The 15,603-nt window shown below is 45.4% G+C and overlaps 1 protein-coding gene across 1 annotated transcript; it reads left to right on the top strand.

Annotated features, from left to right (window-relative positions):
• The first annotated feature begins 1,525 nt into the window (after positions 1 to 1,525).
• Positions 1,526 to 13,272, top strand: LOC311119236 (neutral amino acid transporter A-like). Its single transcript, XM_084193960.1, has 6 exons — positions 1,526 to 1,585; positions 3,608 to 3,774; positions 4,125 to 4,358; positions 7,189 to 7,383; positions 9,551 to 9,685; positions 10,319 to 13,272. Exons 1-6 carry the CDS (start codon positions 1,538 to 1,540, stop codon positions 10,566 to 10,568), a joined length of 1,029 nt encoding a protein of 342 aa, XP_084050086.1. The 5' UTR covers positions 1,526 to 1,537; the 3' UTR covers positions 10,569 to 13,272.
• Positions 13,273 to 15,603: the final 2,331 nt, after the last annotated feature.

The following is a 15,603-nucleotide window of genomic DNA, read 5'->3' as shown; positions in this document are numbered from 1 at the left end:
ACTGAGGACAGACGATTTTTACGTGCTACGCGCTTCAGCACTCGGCGGTCCCGTTCTGTGAGCTTGTGTGGCCTACCACTTCGCGGCTGAGCCGTTGTTGCTCCTAGATGTTTCCACTTCACAATAACAGCACTTACAGTTGACCAGGGCAGCTCTAGCAGGGCAGAAATTTGACAAACTGACTTGCTGGAAAGGTGGCATCCTTTGACGATGCCATGTTGAAAGTTACTGAGCTGTTCAGTAAGGCCATTTTACTGCCAATGTTTGTCAATGGAGTTTGCATGGCTGTGTGCTCGATTTTATACACCTGTCAGCAATGGGTGTGGCTGAACTAGCCGAATCCACTAATTTGAAGGGGTGTCCAAATACTTTTGTATATATATAGTGTATCTAGGTCTAAACATCAGCAACACCGGTAGCTTTCACATGGCGGTGAACGAGCTGAGAGACAAAGCAAGAAGAGCATTCCATACTATTAAAAGGAACATTAATATTCACTAGTTTGGGCTGGCTTGGGAGATCACAGTGCTATCGGTCAGAGTGTGTGTGTGTGTGTGTGTGTGTGTCTCATTGTGTGTTATTTGGGTGAAGGGTAGAGGGGGGGCCAGCTGAACAGCGGTGGGGGTCCACATCTTTGAAAGTGCAGGGCCTCAACAGACAGAGAGGAAAAAGGAGTGTGTGTCCATGCATGTGTGTGTGAACAGGGAGCCATTGTCTGGTGGTGTACAGGCTGCCAGGTCCTCTCCACCACAGATCTAAAGCTGCTTTGTGACTCAGCTGGTCTCAGGCTGCCAGGTCCTCTCCACCACAGATCTAAAGCTGCTTTGTGACTCAGCTGGTCTCAGGCTGCCAGGTCCTCTCCACCACAGATCTAAAGCTGCTTTGTGACTCAGCTGGTCTCAGGCTGCCAGGTCCTCTCCACCACAGATCTAAAGCTGCTTTGTGACTCAGCTGGTGTTCAGGCTGCCAGGTCCTCTCCACCACAGATCTAAAGCTGCTTTGTGACTCAGCTGGTCTCAGGCTGCCAGGTCCTCTCCACCACAGATCTAAAGCTTATAATTTTTTTTTTAAACTTTTTATAACTTTATCAGAAACTAAAGACATCTCTGAAACAGGCATTCATCAGCACAGGAACTAAAGACATCTCTGAAACAGGCATTCATCAGCACAGGAACTAAAGACACATATCTGAAACAGTCTAGAGACTATGGGTCTCGTCTGCTTAGTGTTTGCATGTACTGATGCTAACCTGTTATTTATTGAAGGGTATAAAACATAGAATGTAGAGTTCAGAAGGAACACAATCATAGAGCTAGAATGTAGAAATGACACTTTAATGGTTTTAGCGTTCATTTCCATTCGATCTGAAGAATATTGGAGCAAACCTTGCACAGGTTTGCTCCTTAAATATAACTAGCTACTTGTTTATGAATTTCTTTGATAACATTTCCAAATAATTGTTATTTAAATCAAGTTATTATTATCATGTTTTCTCTGTCTCTTCCTCCGTGTGTCACAGTATGCCACCGATTACAAGATGGTCGCTGTGGGAAACGACACCAATGGAACCATCCTCTACCAGAAGGTATTTATTATGACATCCCTCATATTTGTTTGTTTGATTGTTTGTTAGGGTCTCATTTAGCCTGTCATAGGCTATTCATCCAAGAAAGACCAAAAGACCAAACGAATGACAACTATTAAGAAAGTGGAATGACAACCACAGTACAGTAAGAACACAGACACACTGGAAATATACACTATAGAAGAACAGGTGTCTGTGTTGGAGATGGTTGAGGGGGCTGGTCCACGGACAGGAGGGGGCTGGTCCACGGACAGGAGGGGGCTGGTCCACGGACAGGAGGGGGCTGGTCCACGGACAGGAGGGGGCTGGTCCACGGACAGGAGGGGGCTGGTCCACGGACAGGAGGGGGCTGGTCCACGGACAGGAGGGGGCTGGTCCACAGACAGGACAAATAACGAGACAGACAGGAAGAAGATGGAGTAAAGATCTTAGTCAGCATATTTCCTCTGGGTCGGTTATTGGGGGTACGTCCTAAACAGTTCTGAGTCTGTTATTGGGGGTACGTCCTAAACAGCTCTGAGTCTGTTATTGGGGTACGTCCTAAACAGCTCTGAGTCTGTTATTGGGGTACGTTCTAAACAGTTCTGAGTCTGTTATTGGGGTACGTTCTAAACAGCTCTGAGTCTGTTATTGGGGGTACGTCCTAAACAGCTCTGAGTCTGTTATTGGGGGTACGTCCTAAACAGCTCTGAGTCTGTTATTGGGGGTACGTCCCAAACAGCTCTGAGTCTGTTATTGGGGGTACGTCCTAAACAGCTCTGAGTCTGTTATTGGGGGTACGTCCTAAACAGCTCTGAAAGACCAGTGGGTGGACAGCAAACACAGAGGAACACAGTGTGAATTTCAGAAGACCTTCAAGAATGCTTAGAAGAAGCTTTGATGTGCTCCTGTGCCCTAACAAAGCCACGTTGTAGCCACAACCTCAGGATACTGCAAGAAGATCCTGCCTTGGCAGTTTGTTATGTCATGGTCCAGTCAGCAGTGATGATATGAGCTCCCACCCACCTCTGTCTGAGGAAGATTCAGTAGTCTACCATTTTAAAAGCCTACAGATGGAAAAAGAACAGAAAAGCCTGCACACCCCGTTCCTGCATATGCTCCCAATTACCACCTTTGTTGACAACGTTTTGATCCCAAGGAGCTTCATCAGGTCAAAACATGTAGGCACAGCGTTTCACAGGGGACGATGTCCCAAAGAAACAAAACGTCAACCAACGTGTCGTGTCCGTCCACCATGAACATGGAATGAAATACACAGATCACCAGCATGCAAGGGTTAATGATCCGGGAGGAAGCCCAGCCATGTCATCACTCAGCTGGGTAGTTTGGCCCAGCCGCCACAGGGCCCGCGGAGGAAGAAAAGACTGGAGCCAGGGACTGGGAGGGGTGAAAAGGATCGGAGGGGACAGGGCCAGTCCCTCTCTGAGTCCCCCTCTTGAACCCAGCTGTTAGACTGACAAGGGCATGTGTACCAAATGGCACTCTATTCCCTATAAAGTGCACTACTTTTAACCAGGGCCCTGGATGCTTTATAGTGATTAGGGTGCCATTTGGGACGTTCCCACAAGAATGTGGGCTCATTCATTGGCAGAGAATTACCAGTCTATGAGGGGCACTGATGGGCAGACATGGCAGACCCTCCTCGGACCAGTGCCAAGAGTGGTGGGTCCCCCCTAAACGGGTCAATGGGAGCATAGCTCTTTTCTCTGGTCTGAATATCATCTGAGGAGGCTATTTAAATGGTAGCCTACTGAATCTAATACAAATGAAAGGCTATGTTCTGAAGTTCTGATGTTCTGATGTTCTGATGTTCTAATGTTCTGTGTTCTGGTGTTCTGATGTTCAATGTTTTGATGTTCTGTGTTCTGATGTTCTATGTTCTCATGTTCTGTGTTCTGGTGTTCTGATGTTCAATGTTTTGATGTTCTGTGTTCTGATGTGAGTTCTTATTTTTTGGTACATATTTTTTTTTAAACAATAACAACCATACATAAACAAAAGTGTGTTATGTGTTCTATGTAGGTTCCTGTGGGCACAGAACCAGATGGTATGAACATCTTGGGCCTGGTTCTCTTTGCTATGGTGTTCGGGGTGGCACTGAGGAAGCTGGGAGCGGAGGGGGAGGAGCTCATACGCTTCTTCAACGCGTTCAACGAAGCCACCATGGTTCTGGTGTCCTGGATCATGTGGTGAGTGACCTTAAACAACCCAGATCATGTGATTAGCCTCTCCTGGTTGCCAAGACTATTCCCAAGGGAAAGCAAGAGGAGCTTCTGATGGCCACTAGATATGTCTGTTCTGTTTATTCCATAAGGACTGCATAAGTATGACGTGTTGTTGGTTGACATGATGCATTTCACACTAAAATGAGAAGCCTCCTTTTTGACTGGGAAGCTGCCTACTTACGTTGAATCTAATTTAAAATAAAAGAACATATTAAAGATAAATGTTTTAGCTGTTCCGCAGCTAAAATAAATATTCCGTTAGTCAGCACCTTACCTCACCAAATGGTATAAATGATATATTTCTCCTACCTCAGGTACGTCCCGTTCGGCATTATGTTCCTGGTGGGCAGTAAGATAGTGGAGATGGAGGATGTGGTTCTGTTGGTGACCAGTCTGGGGAAATACATATTGGCCTCCGTCCTGGGTCATATCATCCACGGAGGGGTCGTCCTGCCTCTCATCTACTTTGGGTTCACACGCAAGAACCCCTTCAGTTTCCTGTCCGGCCTCATCACGCCCTTCACCACCGCCTTCGCCACCTGCTCCAGGTAGGCCTCTGTTACTGTATCCCTCCGCCTGTCCAGATACTATCCTGTCCGCCTGTCTAGGTACTATCCCTCCACCTGTCCAGGTACTATCCCTCCACCTGTCCAGGTACTATCCATCCGCCTGTCCAGGTACTATCCCTCCGCCTGTCCAGGTACTATCCCTCCGCCTGTCCATGTACTATCCCTCCGCCTGTCCAGGTACTATCCCTCCGCCTGTCCAGGTACTATCCCTCTACCTGTCCAGGTCCTAACCCTCCACCTGTCCAGGTCCTATCCCTCTACCTGTCCAGGTACTATCCCTCTACCTGTCCAGGTCCTATCCCTCCACCTGTCCAGGTACTAGCCCTCCGCCTGTCCAGGTACTATCCCTCCGCCTGTCCAGGTACTATCCCTCTGCCTGTCCAGGTACTATCCCTCCGCCTGTCCAGGTACTATCCCTCTACCTGTCCAGGTCCTAACCCTCCACCTGTCCAGGTCCTATCCCTCTACCTGTCCAGGTACTATCCCTCTACCTGTCCAGGTCCTATCCCTCCACCTGTCCAGGTACTAGCCCTCCACCTGTCCAGGTACTATCCATCCGCCTGTCCAGGTACTATCCCTCTGCCTGTCCAGGTACTATCCCTCCGCCTGTCCAGGTACTATCCCTCTACCTGTCCAGGTCCTATCCCTCTACCTGTCCAGGTCCTATCCCTCTACCTGTCCAGGTCCTATCCCTCCACCTGTCCAGGTACTAGCCCTCACCTGTCCAGGTAATATCCCTCCACCTGTCCAGGTACTAGCCCTCACCTGTCCAGGTACTATCCCTCACCTGTCCAGGTACTAGCCCTCACCTGTCCAGGTACTATCCCTCCACCTGTCCAGGTACTATCCCTCCGCCTGTCCAGGTCCTATCCCTCCGCCTGTCCAGGTCCTATCCCTCTACCTGTCCAGGTACTATCCCTCCACCTGTCCAGGTACTAGCCCTCACCTGTCCAGGTACTATCCCACCACCTGTCCAGGTACTATCCCTCCACCTGTCCAGGTACTATCCCTCTACCTGTCCAGGTACTATCCCTCCACCTGTCCAGGTACTATCCCTCTACCTGTCCAGGTACTATCCCTCCACCTGTCCAGGTACTAGCCCTCACCTGTCCAGGTACTATCCCTCTACCTGTCCAGGTACTATCCCTCCACCTGTCCAGGTACTATCCCTCCACCTGTCCAGGTACTAGCCCTCACCTGTCCAGGTACTATCCCACCACCTGTCCAGGTACTATCCCTCTACCTGTCCAGGTACTATCCCTCCACCTGTCCAGGTACTATCCCACCACCTGTCCAGGTACTAGCCCTTCACCTGTCCAGGTACTATCCCTCCACCTGTCCAGGTACTAGGTATTTCTCTGCTTACCTGTCTAAGGAAAGCATGACAACATCACAGGCCAGGGAAGGCAGGCATACAATGGCTACTGTAGATTAACCACTATATCACTTCAGATTAACCACTATATCACTTCAGATTAACCACTATATCACTTCAGATTAACCACTATATCACTTCAGATTAACCACTATATCACTTCAGATTAACTAATATACCACTTCAGAAAATGTGAGTAATGCTAAAGGTTAATGAGTGAGAAGCCATAATGTGAGTAATGATAAAGGTTAATGAGTGAGAAGCCATAATGTGAGTAATACTAAAGGTTAATGAGTGAGAAGCCATAATGTGTCCCTACTTTATGATGTGGTGGTGGGGCGGCAGGTAGCTTAGTGGTTAAGAGAGTTGTGCCAGTAACCGAAAGGTCGCTGGTTCTAATCCCCGAGCCGACTAGGTGAAAAATCTGTCGATGTGCCCTTGAGCAAGGCACTTAACCCTAATTGCTCCTGTAAGTCGCTCTGGATAAGAGTGTCTGCTAAATGACTAAAATGTAATGTAAAATGTGGTCATGCTGTAAATCAACTGAAACTACAACGTACAGCCACTGCTCTCCAAACCGACCAATCTTTAGGAGGTGTTGAGTGTATTGTTGTATTTTAGCCTTGTTTGTGTACAAAATCCCTCAGATTAACAGCATAGAAGTCAGATCAGATCAAACATACAAAGCAGCCAATCAACGTACAAACAGTAATAAACAGTAATAAACCCAGTGTGACCTGGTTACCCAGTAAATCCCTCCACCTCTGTGAACCCAGTGCATTAGCAGTGCATTGCTAGCAGGCTTTATCTCCAAGGCTTCATTCCAAATGCTACCCTAGTCTCTCTATAGTGCAATACTTTTGACCAGAGCCTGCACACACACCTGGGCTCTGGTCAAAAGTAATGTCATTTGGGACACACTCATTGTCTCCAAGTATTCTCTGCTGTAAGTAAGCTGCTGTAAGTAACCTAACCCTTTGGCTGATTTGTTCCAACCTCAATTTTCAGACTATGGACCCCACCACCTCTCTATCTAATCCATGGGGAGCCAGGACATTCCTGAAGGGTCTTTACCATAGAGATAGAATGAGTAGAATGGCTTGTAACCTCTGACCTCTATTCATTCTAGTTCTGTGGTCTTTACCCTCTGTCTGTATGGAAGGATTTTGGTTCTATGTAGCTGTTTTCTTTGGGTTGCTATCTCTCTCTCACTTGTTCGCTCTCTATTTCTCTCCCTCTCTCCCTTTCCTTCTCTTGCTATTCAATACATCTTTACTTTCAGAATACTCATGTAAATACTGTCAAAGCAGAGGAAATGAAGTTGCCAGTAAAGTACTGTAAAATGTTCCAGATTAATATGCTGTAATTAAACAACTGCTTCCTGTATTTGACTGGTCCCTCCCTCCCTCCACCCCTCCCCCTCTCTCTCCTCAGCTCGGCGACCCTGCCCTCCATGATGAAGTGTGTAGAGGAGAACAATGGAGTGGACAAGCGGATCAGTCGTTTCATACTGCCCATCGGGGCCACCGTCAACATGGATGGGGCGGCCATCTTCCAGTGCGTTGCGGCTGTCTTCATCGCACAGCTCAACAACGTAGATCTCAACGCCGGTCAGATCTTCACCATCCTGTGAGTGGGGTGGGGACAGAAGGGATGGTGGGGTTTGCAAAATTCCCAGGTTCCCAGGTTTTCCAGAATTTCCAGTTGGAAGATAAGCAAGAAATCTGGAAATTTGGAAAAGTTACTGGAATTTTTCAACCCTATGTCTGACACTCTGTTAATGTATCACATGCAGTATATACACTGTATATATTGATGAATCTTTCTTGTTTTAGACGTGTAGTCTGGGTTAGAAGGGACATTATATAGTACAGTGCATTGGGAAAGTATTCAGACCCATTGCCTTTTTCTAATTTTGTTACGTTACAGCCTTATTCTAAAATGGATTAAAATGTTTTTTTTCCCCCTCATAAGTCTACACACAATACCCTAAATGACAAAGTAAAGGTTCTTATTAATGTTAGCAAAAATAAATAAATAATAATAATTAAATATTACATTTAAATAAGTATTCAGACCCTTTACTCAGTACTTTGTTGAAGCACCTTTGACAGCGATTACAGCATCGAGTCTTCTTGGGTATGACGCTACAAGCTTGGCACACCAGTATTTGGGGAGTTTCTCCCATTCTTCTCTGCAGATCCTCTCAAGCTCTGTCAGGTTGGATGGGGAGCGTCGCTGCACAGCTATTTCAGGTCTCTCCAGAGATCGGGTTCAAGTCTGGGCTCTCGCTGGGCCACTCAAGGACATTCAGAGACTAGTCCCAAAGCCACTCCTGCGTTGTCTTGGCTGTTTGCTTAGGGTCGTTGTCCTGTTGGAAGGTGAACCTTCGCCCAAGTCTGAGGTCCTGAGCGCTCTGGAGCAGGTTTTCATCAAGGATCTCTCTGTACTTTGCTCTGTTCATCTTTCCCTCGATCCTGACTAGTCTCCCAGTACATGCCGCTGAAAAACATCCCCACAGCATGATGCTGCCACCAACATGCTTCACCGTAGGGATGGTGCCAGGTTTCCTCCAGACGTGACGCTTGGCATTTAGGCCAAATAGTTCAATCTTGGTTTCATCAGACCAGAGAATCTTGTTTCTCCTGGTCTGAGAGTCCTTTAGGTGCCTTTTGGCAAACTCCAAGCGGGCTGTCATGTGCCTTTTACTGAGGAGTGGCTTCCGTCTGGCCACCCTACCATAAAGACCTGATTGGTGGAGTGCTGCAGAGATGGTTGTCCTTCTGGAAGGTTCTCCCATCTCCACAGAGGAACTCTGGAGCTCTGTAGGAGTGACCATTGGGTTCTTGGTCACCTCCCTGACCAAGGCCCTTCTACCCCGATTGCTCAGTTTGGCCGGGCGGCCAGCTCTAGGAAGAGTCTTGGTGGTTCCAAACGTCTTCTATTTAAGAATGATGGAGGCCACTGTGTTCTTGGGGACCTTCACTGCTGCAGACATTTTTTGGTACCCTTCCCCAGATCTGTACCTCGACACAATCCTGTCTCGGAGCTCTATGGACAATTCCTTCGACCTCGTGGCTTGGTTTTTGCTCTGACATGCACTGTCAACTGTGGGAGCTTATATAGACAGGTGTGCATCTTTCCAAATCATGTCCAATCAATTGAATTTACCACAGGTGGACTCCAATCAAGTTGTAGAAACATCTCAAGGATGATCAATGTTAACAGGATGCACCTGTGCTCAATTACGAGTCTCATAGAAAAGGGTCTGAATACTTATGTAAATAAGGTATTTGTCTTTTATTTGTAATACATTTGCAAACATAAAAAAATAACTGTTTTCGCTTTGTCATTATGGGGTATTGTGTGTAGATTGATTAGGAAAATGTTTTATTTAATCCATTTTAGAATAAGGCTGTAACGTAACAAAATGTGGAAAAAGTCAAGGGGGTCTGAATACTTTCCGAATGCAGTGTATATCCATTGCTGCATGTATAGCTGTCTCTGGTACCATGGGAGTTCATCTTTCTATTCCCTAGGTTGGCTTGGTGGGTGGTGTGTTGACTAATGAAATATAATATGTCTGTGGTTGGCTCTGACATATCTGCTACACTGGAGTGTTGTGAAAACAGTAGGTTTTTAAACTGCTACACTGGAAGTGTAAACGGCAAAGGTTACGTGTAGCAGTGTAGCAGGCTGTAAAGTATGCATCAACTCTGGTGAGGATTAGTAAAGCCTGCTGTGTGTTGCTGTTTGTCCTCTAGTGGAGGTTATAACTCTGGCTCTGTCCCCACAGTGTGACAGCCACAGCATCCAGTGTGGGCGCAGCGGGCATCCCAGCCGGGGGTATCATCACCATCGCCATCATCCTGGAGGCTATCGGCCTGCCCACCAACGACCTGTCACTCATGCTGGCCGTCGACTGGATCGTGTGAGTAACACCTGTACAGTATAGAGAATCTATAGAGCGCGCACACACACAGACACACACACACACACAGACAAGCACACGCACACGCACACGGACAGACACATTCTTGTACACACACATGGACACACACACACAAGCACACACATAGACACTCTCTTACCAATGTACTCACTCAGTCATTTTGGCCAGCTGCTATATCAAAATATCAGCCGTTAATTCCAGTAACATAAACTAACAGTAGACCTGTACTGAAATAGATGTGTTCTGCATAGCAACTGTGGTTATGTTACCTTAGATGTATGCTAACGGTCAAAGATGGCTCCTGATTCATCTTATCAACTGTGGTAATGTTACCTTAGATGTATGCTAACAGTCAAAGATGGCTCCTGATTCATCTTATCAACTGTGGTAATGTTACCTTAGATGTATGCTAACAGTCAAAGATAGCTCCTGATTCATCATATCAAACTTGATATACTGCTTAGCTTCTGACAAAAAGTATCCTAATAAATTGTTTGTGTGGGTACATCTGTGTGTGTGTATGTGTGTGTGTGTGTGTGTGTGTGTGTGTGTGTGTATGTGTATGTGTATGTGTGTGTGTGTGTGTGTGTGTGTGTGTGTGTGTGTGTGCAGGGACCGCACCACCACCGTAGTGAACGTGGAGGGAGACGCCCTGGGGGCAGGGATCCTCCACCACATCAACCAACAGGAGATGAAGAAACAACAACAACTGGACCAGGAGCTAGCAGAGGTTCTGGTGGAAGCGGTAGCCAACACCCAGGCTGACGAGGAGACCTCCCCGCTCGTCACACATCAAACCCCGGGTTCAGCGGGCGACCAGTCCCCCAGGGAGACCGCGGAAGCCATTGAGTCTGTCCTGTGAACTCGTAAACCAACTGTGAATTCCGTCTCTATGGTAACAATCGGTGGTGGCTGGTGGCACTTTAAATCCGAGGATGGGCTCATAGCAATGGCTGGAACGAAATGAATGGAATGGTATCAAAACAATTCAAACATATGGTTTTCTTTGTGTTTGATATCATTACATTCACTCCATTCCAGTCATTATTATTAGCCGTCCTCCCCTCACCAGCCTCCTCTGGTGTCTAAGGTTACGACACTGCTGCTGCTACTGCTGACACGACCAAGTCAACCGAATCGACTCTGAATCGACTTTGAATCAACTCTGAGCACCTTTACTATACCTCTTAAAACAGTTCATGAGTCATTTCACTTCTAGGAAAGCAGTGCCAGAGATAAAGTTCTCGTGAGGTGAAGTCATGTTTGTTTTATATTGTGGTACTTCCTATTTGGAGTATTCTAAAAGTGTATTTAAAAGCCACAAGAAGGTTAGCCTAGCCCTTTAGAATGATTCTTGCTCAAATTGATTTCTGGTTTTGGGTAAGGGTGGTTGGTCTATTTGACATAGAATCTAAAAAAGGGAATCTCTCCTAACCATGACGTGGCTGTGACCTCACGAGGCAGATAGGAAGGAGAATCATTAACTAACTGACAGAGTTTTTTTGTTTGTTTTCTGTTGATTTAGTCGACCCAGAACGTGAAACATTAACACCTCGAATGACAAAAGTCTCTCAAATATTTTGGGTAAATATTAGGGAAGAGCCTTTTGGTTTGCCTTTTGGTTATGTACTAGAACCTACTGACCCAATGACCTACTATATACTAGAACCTACTGACCCAATGACCTACTATGGTGACTGTCTGTAATATTGGATTTGGGACCATAAGGATCTGTGTCGATATAGTGCAGGTTCAATTAGGAGCAAATCCTAACTTCTACTTAAGTAGAATTTTCACTTAGTCTCACATTGACATCAGTACATGACTAAGTGGACATTTTTCTTAAATGGAAGTTAGGATTTATTCCTTAGGCAATGCATTGAAATATGGTGGTGAGCACACTCCATTTACTAAAACGTTAAAGTGCAGACCGAGGACAACAAGGGCTATCCTATCCTTCTATTGTTGTGAGAATGGATGACTTTCAACCGTAAGTTGCCTCCATCAGTGATGTCCCAGACCCTTGCTAATATGGGTTTCATTTACTGAAGAAACCAAACCATGCGTTCTTTGGAACTTTTTCTTTTTGGGATTGAGAGGAAGCATGGTCAGACGGGTTGTATCACAAATTGGCACCCTATTCCCTATATAGTGCACTAACTGACCCATAGGGCTCTGGTTAAAAGTAGTGCACTATGTAAGGAATAGATAGCCATTTGGGATGCAGCCATGTGCATTGGTAAAGGCATGCTCTCATTATTGACTCCTAATAGTATTTATCTCTATCCTTGGACATGAAGGAAATGGCCGAAGTTGTTAGAGCAGCCTTTTGCTGTTGCTAGGTACATCTATACAGTCTATGGGATACATGTATGTTTTACAAATTACTAAAATGTTAAAATGTACAAAATAATGATCATATTACAGTAGTGGTTCTGCTGACACCTAGTGGTGGCATGGCTCAATGTTTTGAGTTCTGGCATGAGAATGGAGCAAGCATGTGAAAGTACAGCATTTTTATGGTATTTATTAATTTGGTCCTATATGGGCCAATGTGGACTATTTTATCTGTGGTCAAATTGATTTCTTATTTCTTTGTAAAGAATCAATATGTCTGTTTGCTAGAAATGATTTACTCAGACCTATGGGGGGGGGGGGGAATGTTGTACTAACTCACTAATGTACCAACTCTGTTCCACAATTGCACTTCTACTCAGACCAATCATTTGCTGAAGCAGTTTTTAGGTGTTTTAAATTGAAGGTTGTTCCTCTAGCAAGGAAAAGTATATGTTATTAACTGTTTTATACAAGATCGTATCCACCCTGATGTCAGAATCTTGGGGAATATATTGTCTCTAAACTCTAAACCTGTCCTTAAAAATGTGAAGAAGTTGCCAATCTGTCATTGGAAAACTATGGCCCTACATTGTTTGACAGTGAATTAATATATATGTTTTGAAAACCAGAAACGGGTTGTTAGAAGGAGTGTTATGTTTGAACATTCTTTCTTTATTCAACATGATCATCTTTCAGTTGAACGACCCTTTACTTTTATGACTTATAAATCTTTTTTTCACACTAAAGCTGAAATAATCTGGAACAATCACAGATATGTACTTGAATAAGCTATATGAAGGAATTTTAATTTATTCTAATGCATTAACATTTTGTATAATTTGTATTTTTGAAAAAAAAACGATTTAGGTATTTGCTCTCAATTTCTAGCTGCGAAATCTGTCCCTAACGCCTTTCTCTGTTGTCAAAGTATTTTTCTTACAGCCTTAAGTATGTAGCCTGGTCCAGCTCTGGTTGTGCTCTTGCCAACTCCATTGCTGTAATTGTCAAGACAATATACTTGGCATAGCAATGAGTGGCATGGCATGATAGCACAAACAGATCTGGCACTCAAGCTATAAAGTATGTCCTCCATTTTGTTTTGTGGTATTTTGACCAACAGGAATAACTACTGTGTTTCCTGTGCAATGATGATGTCATTCTTTGTAACACAGCTGTATCTTTTACTCGTCTCTGTCTTCTAACATTAAATATGTGTGTTTCAGCCAACAGAGATGATTTGCTGGTGTTTCCTGATTGATGTCTGAATAGTAGCCTAGTCTGTTGGTATACTCATCTTGTCCACCAGAATTAGCCTGAAGATGGGGTTAGAGGTCAAATATGTAATAAATACATGTTTAGGTGGGCGTATACAGTGCCTTGCAAAAGTATTCATCCCCCTTGGCGTTTTTCCTATTTTGTTGCATTACAACCTGTCATTTAAATGGATTTTTATTTGGATTTCATGTAATGGACATACACAAAATAGTCCAAATTGGTGAAGTGAAATGAAAAAAATAACTTGTTTCGAAATAAATTATAACGGAAAAGTGGTGCGTGCATATGTATTCACCCCCTTTGCAATGAAGCCCCTAAATAAGATCTGGTGCAACCAATTACGTTCAGAAGTCACATAATTATTTAAATGAAGTCCACCTGTGTGCAATCTAAGTGTCACATGATCTGTCACATGATCTCAGTATATATACACCTGTTCTGAAAAGCCCCAGAGTCTGCAACACCACTAAGCAAGGGGCACCACCAAGCAAGCGGTACCATGAAGACCAAGGAGCTCTCCAAATAGGTCAGGGACAAAGTTGTGGAGAAGTACAGATCAGGGTTGGGTTATAAAAAAATATCAGAAACTTTTAACATCCCACGGAGCACCATTAAATCCATTATAAAAAAATTGAAAGAATATGGCACCACAACAAACCTGCCAAGAGAGGGCCGCCCACCAAAACTCACAGACCAGGCAAGGAGGGCATTAATCAGAGAGGCAACAAAGAGACCAAAGATAACCCTGAAGGAGCTGCAAAGCTCCACAGCGGAGATTGGAGTATCTGTCCATAGGACCACTTTAAGCCGTACACTCCACAGAGCTGGGCTTTACGGAAGAGTGGCCAGAAAAAAGCCATTGCTTAAAGAAAAAAATAAGCAAACACGTTTGGTGTTCGCCAAAAGGCATGTGGGAGACTCCCCAAACATATGGAAGAAGGTACTCTGGTCAGATGAGACTAAAATTGAGCTTTTTGGCCATCAAGGAAAAGGCTATGTCTGGCGCAAACCCAACACCTCTCATCACCCCGAGAACACCATCCCCACAGTGAAGCATGGTGGTGGCAGCATCATGCTGTGGGGATGTTTTTCATTGGCAGGGACTGGGAAACTGGTCAGAATTGAAGGAATGATGGATCAAATCAAATCAAATGTTATTGGTCACATGCGCCGAATACAACAGGTGCAGACATTACAGTGAAATGCTTACTTACAGCCCTTAACCAACAGTGCATTTATTTTTAACAAAAAAAGTAAAAATAAAACAAAAAAAGTGTTGAGAAAAAAAAGAGCAGAAGTAAAATAAAGTAACAGTAGGGAGGCTATATATACAGGGGGGTACCGTTGCAGAGTCAATGTGCAGGGGCACCGGCTAGTTGAGGTAGTTGAGGTAATATGTACATGTGGGTAGAGTTAAAGTGACTATGCATAAATAATTAACAGAGTAGCAGCAGCGTAAAAAGAATGGGGTGGGGGGGCAGTGCAAATAGTCCGGGTAGCCATGATTAGCTGTTCAGGAGTCTTATGGCTTGGGGGTAGAAGCTGTTGAGAAGTCTTTTGGACCTAGACTTGGCACTCCGGTACCGCTTGCCGTGCGGTAGCAGAGAGAACAGTCTATGACTAGGGTGGCTAGAGTCTTTGACAATTTTGAGGGCCTTCCACTGACACCGCCTGGTATAGAGGTCCTGGATGGCAGGAAGCTTGGCCCCAGTGATGTACTGGGTCGTACGCACTACCCTCTGTAGTGCCTTGCGGTCGGAGGCCAAGCAGTTGCCATACCAGGCGGTGATGCAACCAGTCAGGATGCTCTCGATGGTGCAGCTGTAGAATTTTTTGAGGATCTTAGGACCCATGCCAAATCTTTTCAGTCTCCTGAGGGGGAATAGGCTTTGTCGTGCCCTCTTCACGACTGTCTTGGTGTGTTTGGACCATGATAGTTCGTTGGTGATGTGGACACCAAGGAACTTGAAGCTCTCAACCTGTTCCACTACAGCCCCGTCGATGAGAATGGGGGCGTGCTCAGTCCTCTTTTTTTTCCTGTAGTCCACAATCATCTCCTTTGTCTTGGTCACGTTGAGGGAGAGGTTGTTGTCCTGGCACCACACGGCCAGGTCTCTGACCTCCTCCCTATAGGCTGTCTCATCGTTGTCGGTGATCAGGCCTACCACTGTTGTGTCGTCTGCAAACTTAATGATGGTGTTGGAGTCGTGCCTGGCCATGCAGTCATGGGTGAACAGAGAGTACAGGAGGGGACTGAGCACGCACCCCTGAGGGGCCCCCGTGTT

Source organism: Coregonus lavaretus (assembly GCF_964263955.1).
Source record: "Coregonus lavaretus genome assembly, contig: HAP1_SCAFFOLD_347, whole genome shotgun sequence".
NCBI lineage: Eukaryota > Metazoa > Chordata > Actinopteri > Salmoniformes > Salmonidae > Coregonus > Coregonus lavaretus.
Note: the sequence above shows the minus strand (reverse complement) of the source record. Positions and strands in the feature narration are given on the sequence as shown.

Coding starts and splice junctions, on each gene's coding strand:
- LOC311119236 (XM_084193960.1), top strand. CDS start 1,538: ATGGTCGCTGTGGGAAACGACACCAATGGAACCATCCTCTACCAGAAG. Junction 7,384..9,550: donor GGTCAGATCTTCACCATCCT/GTGAGTGGGGTG, acceptor CTGTCCCCACAG/TGTGACAGCCACAGCATCCA. Junction 9,686..10,318: donor CTGGCCGTCGACTGGATCGT/GTGAGTAACACC, acceptor GTGTGTGTGCAG/GGACCGCACCACCACCGTAG.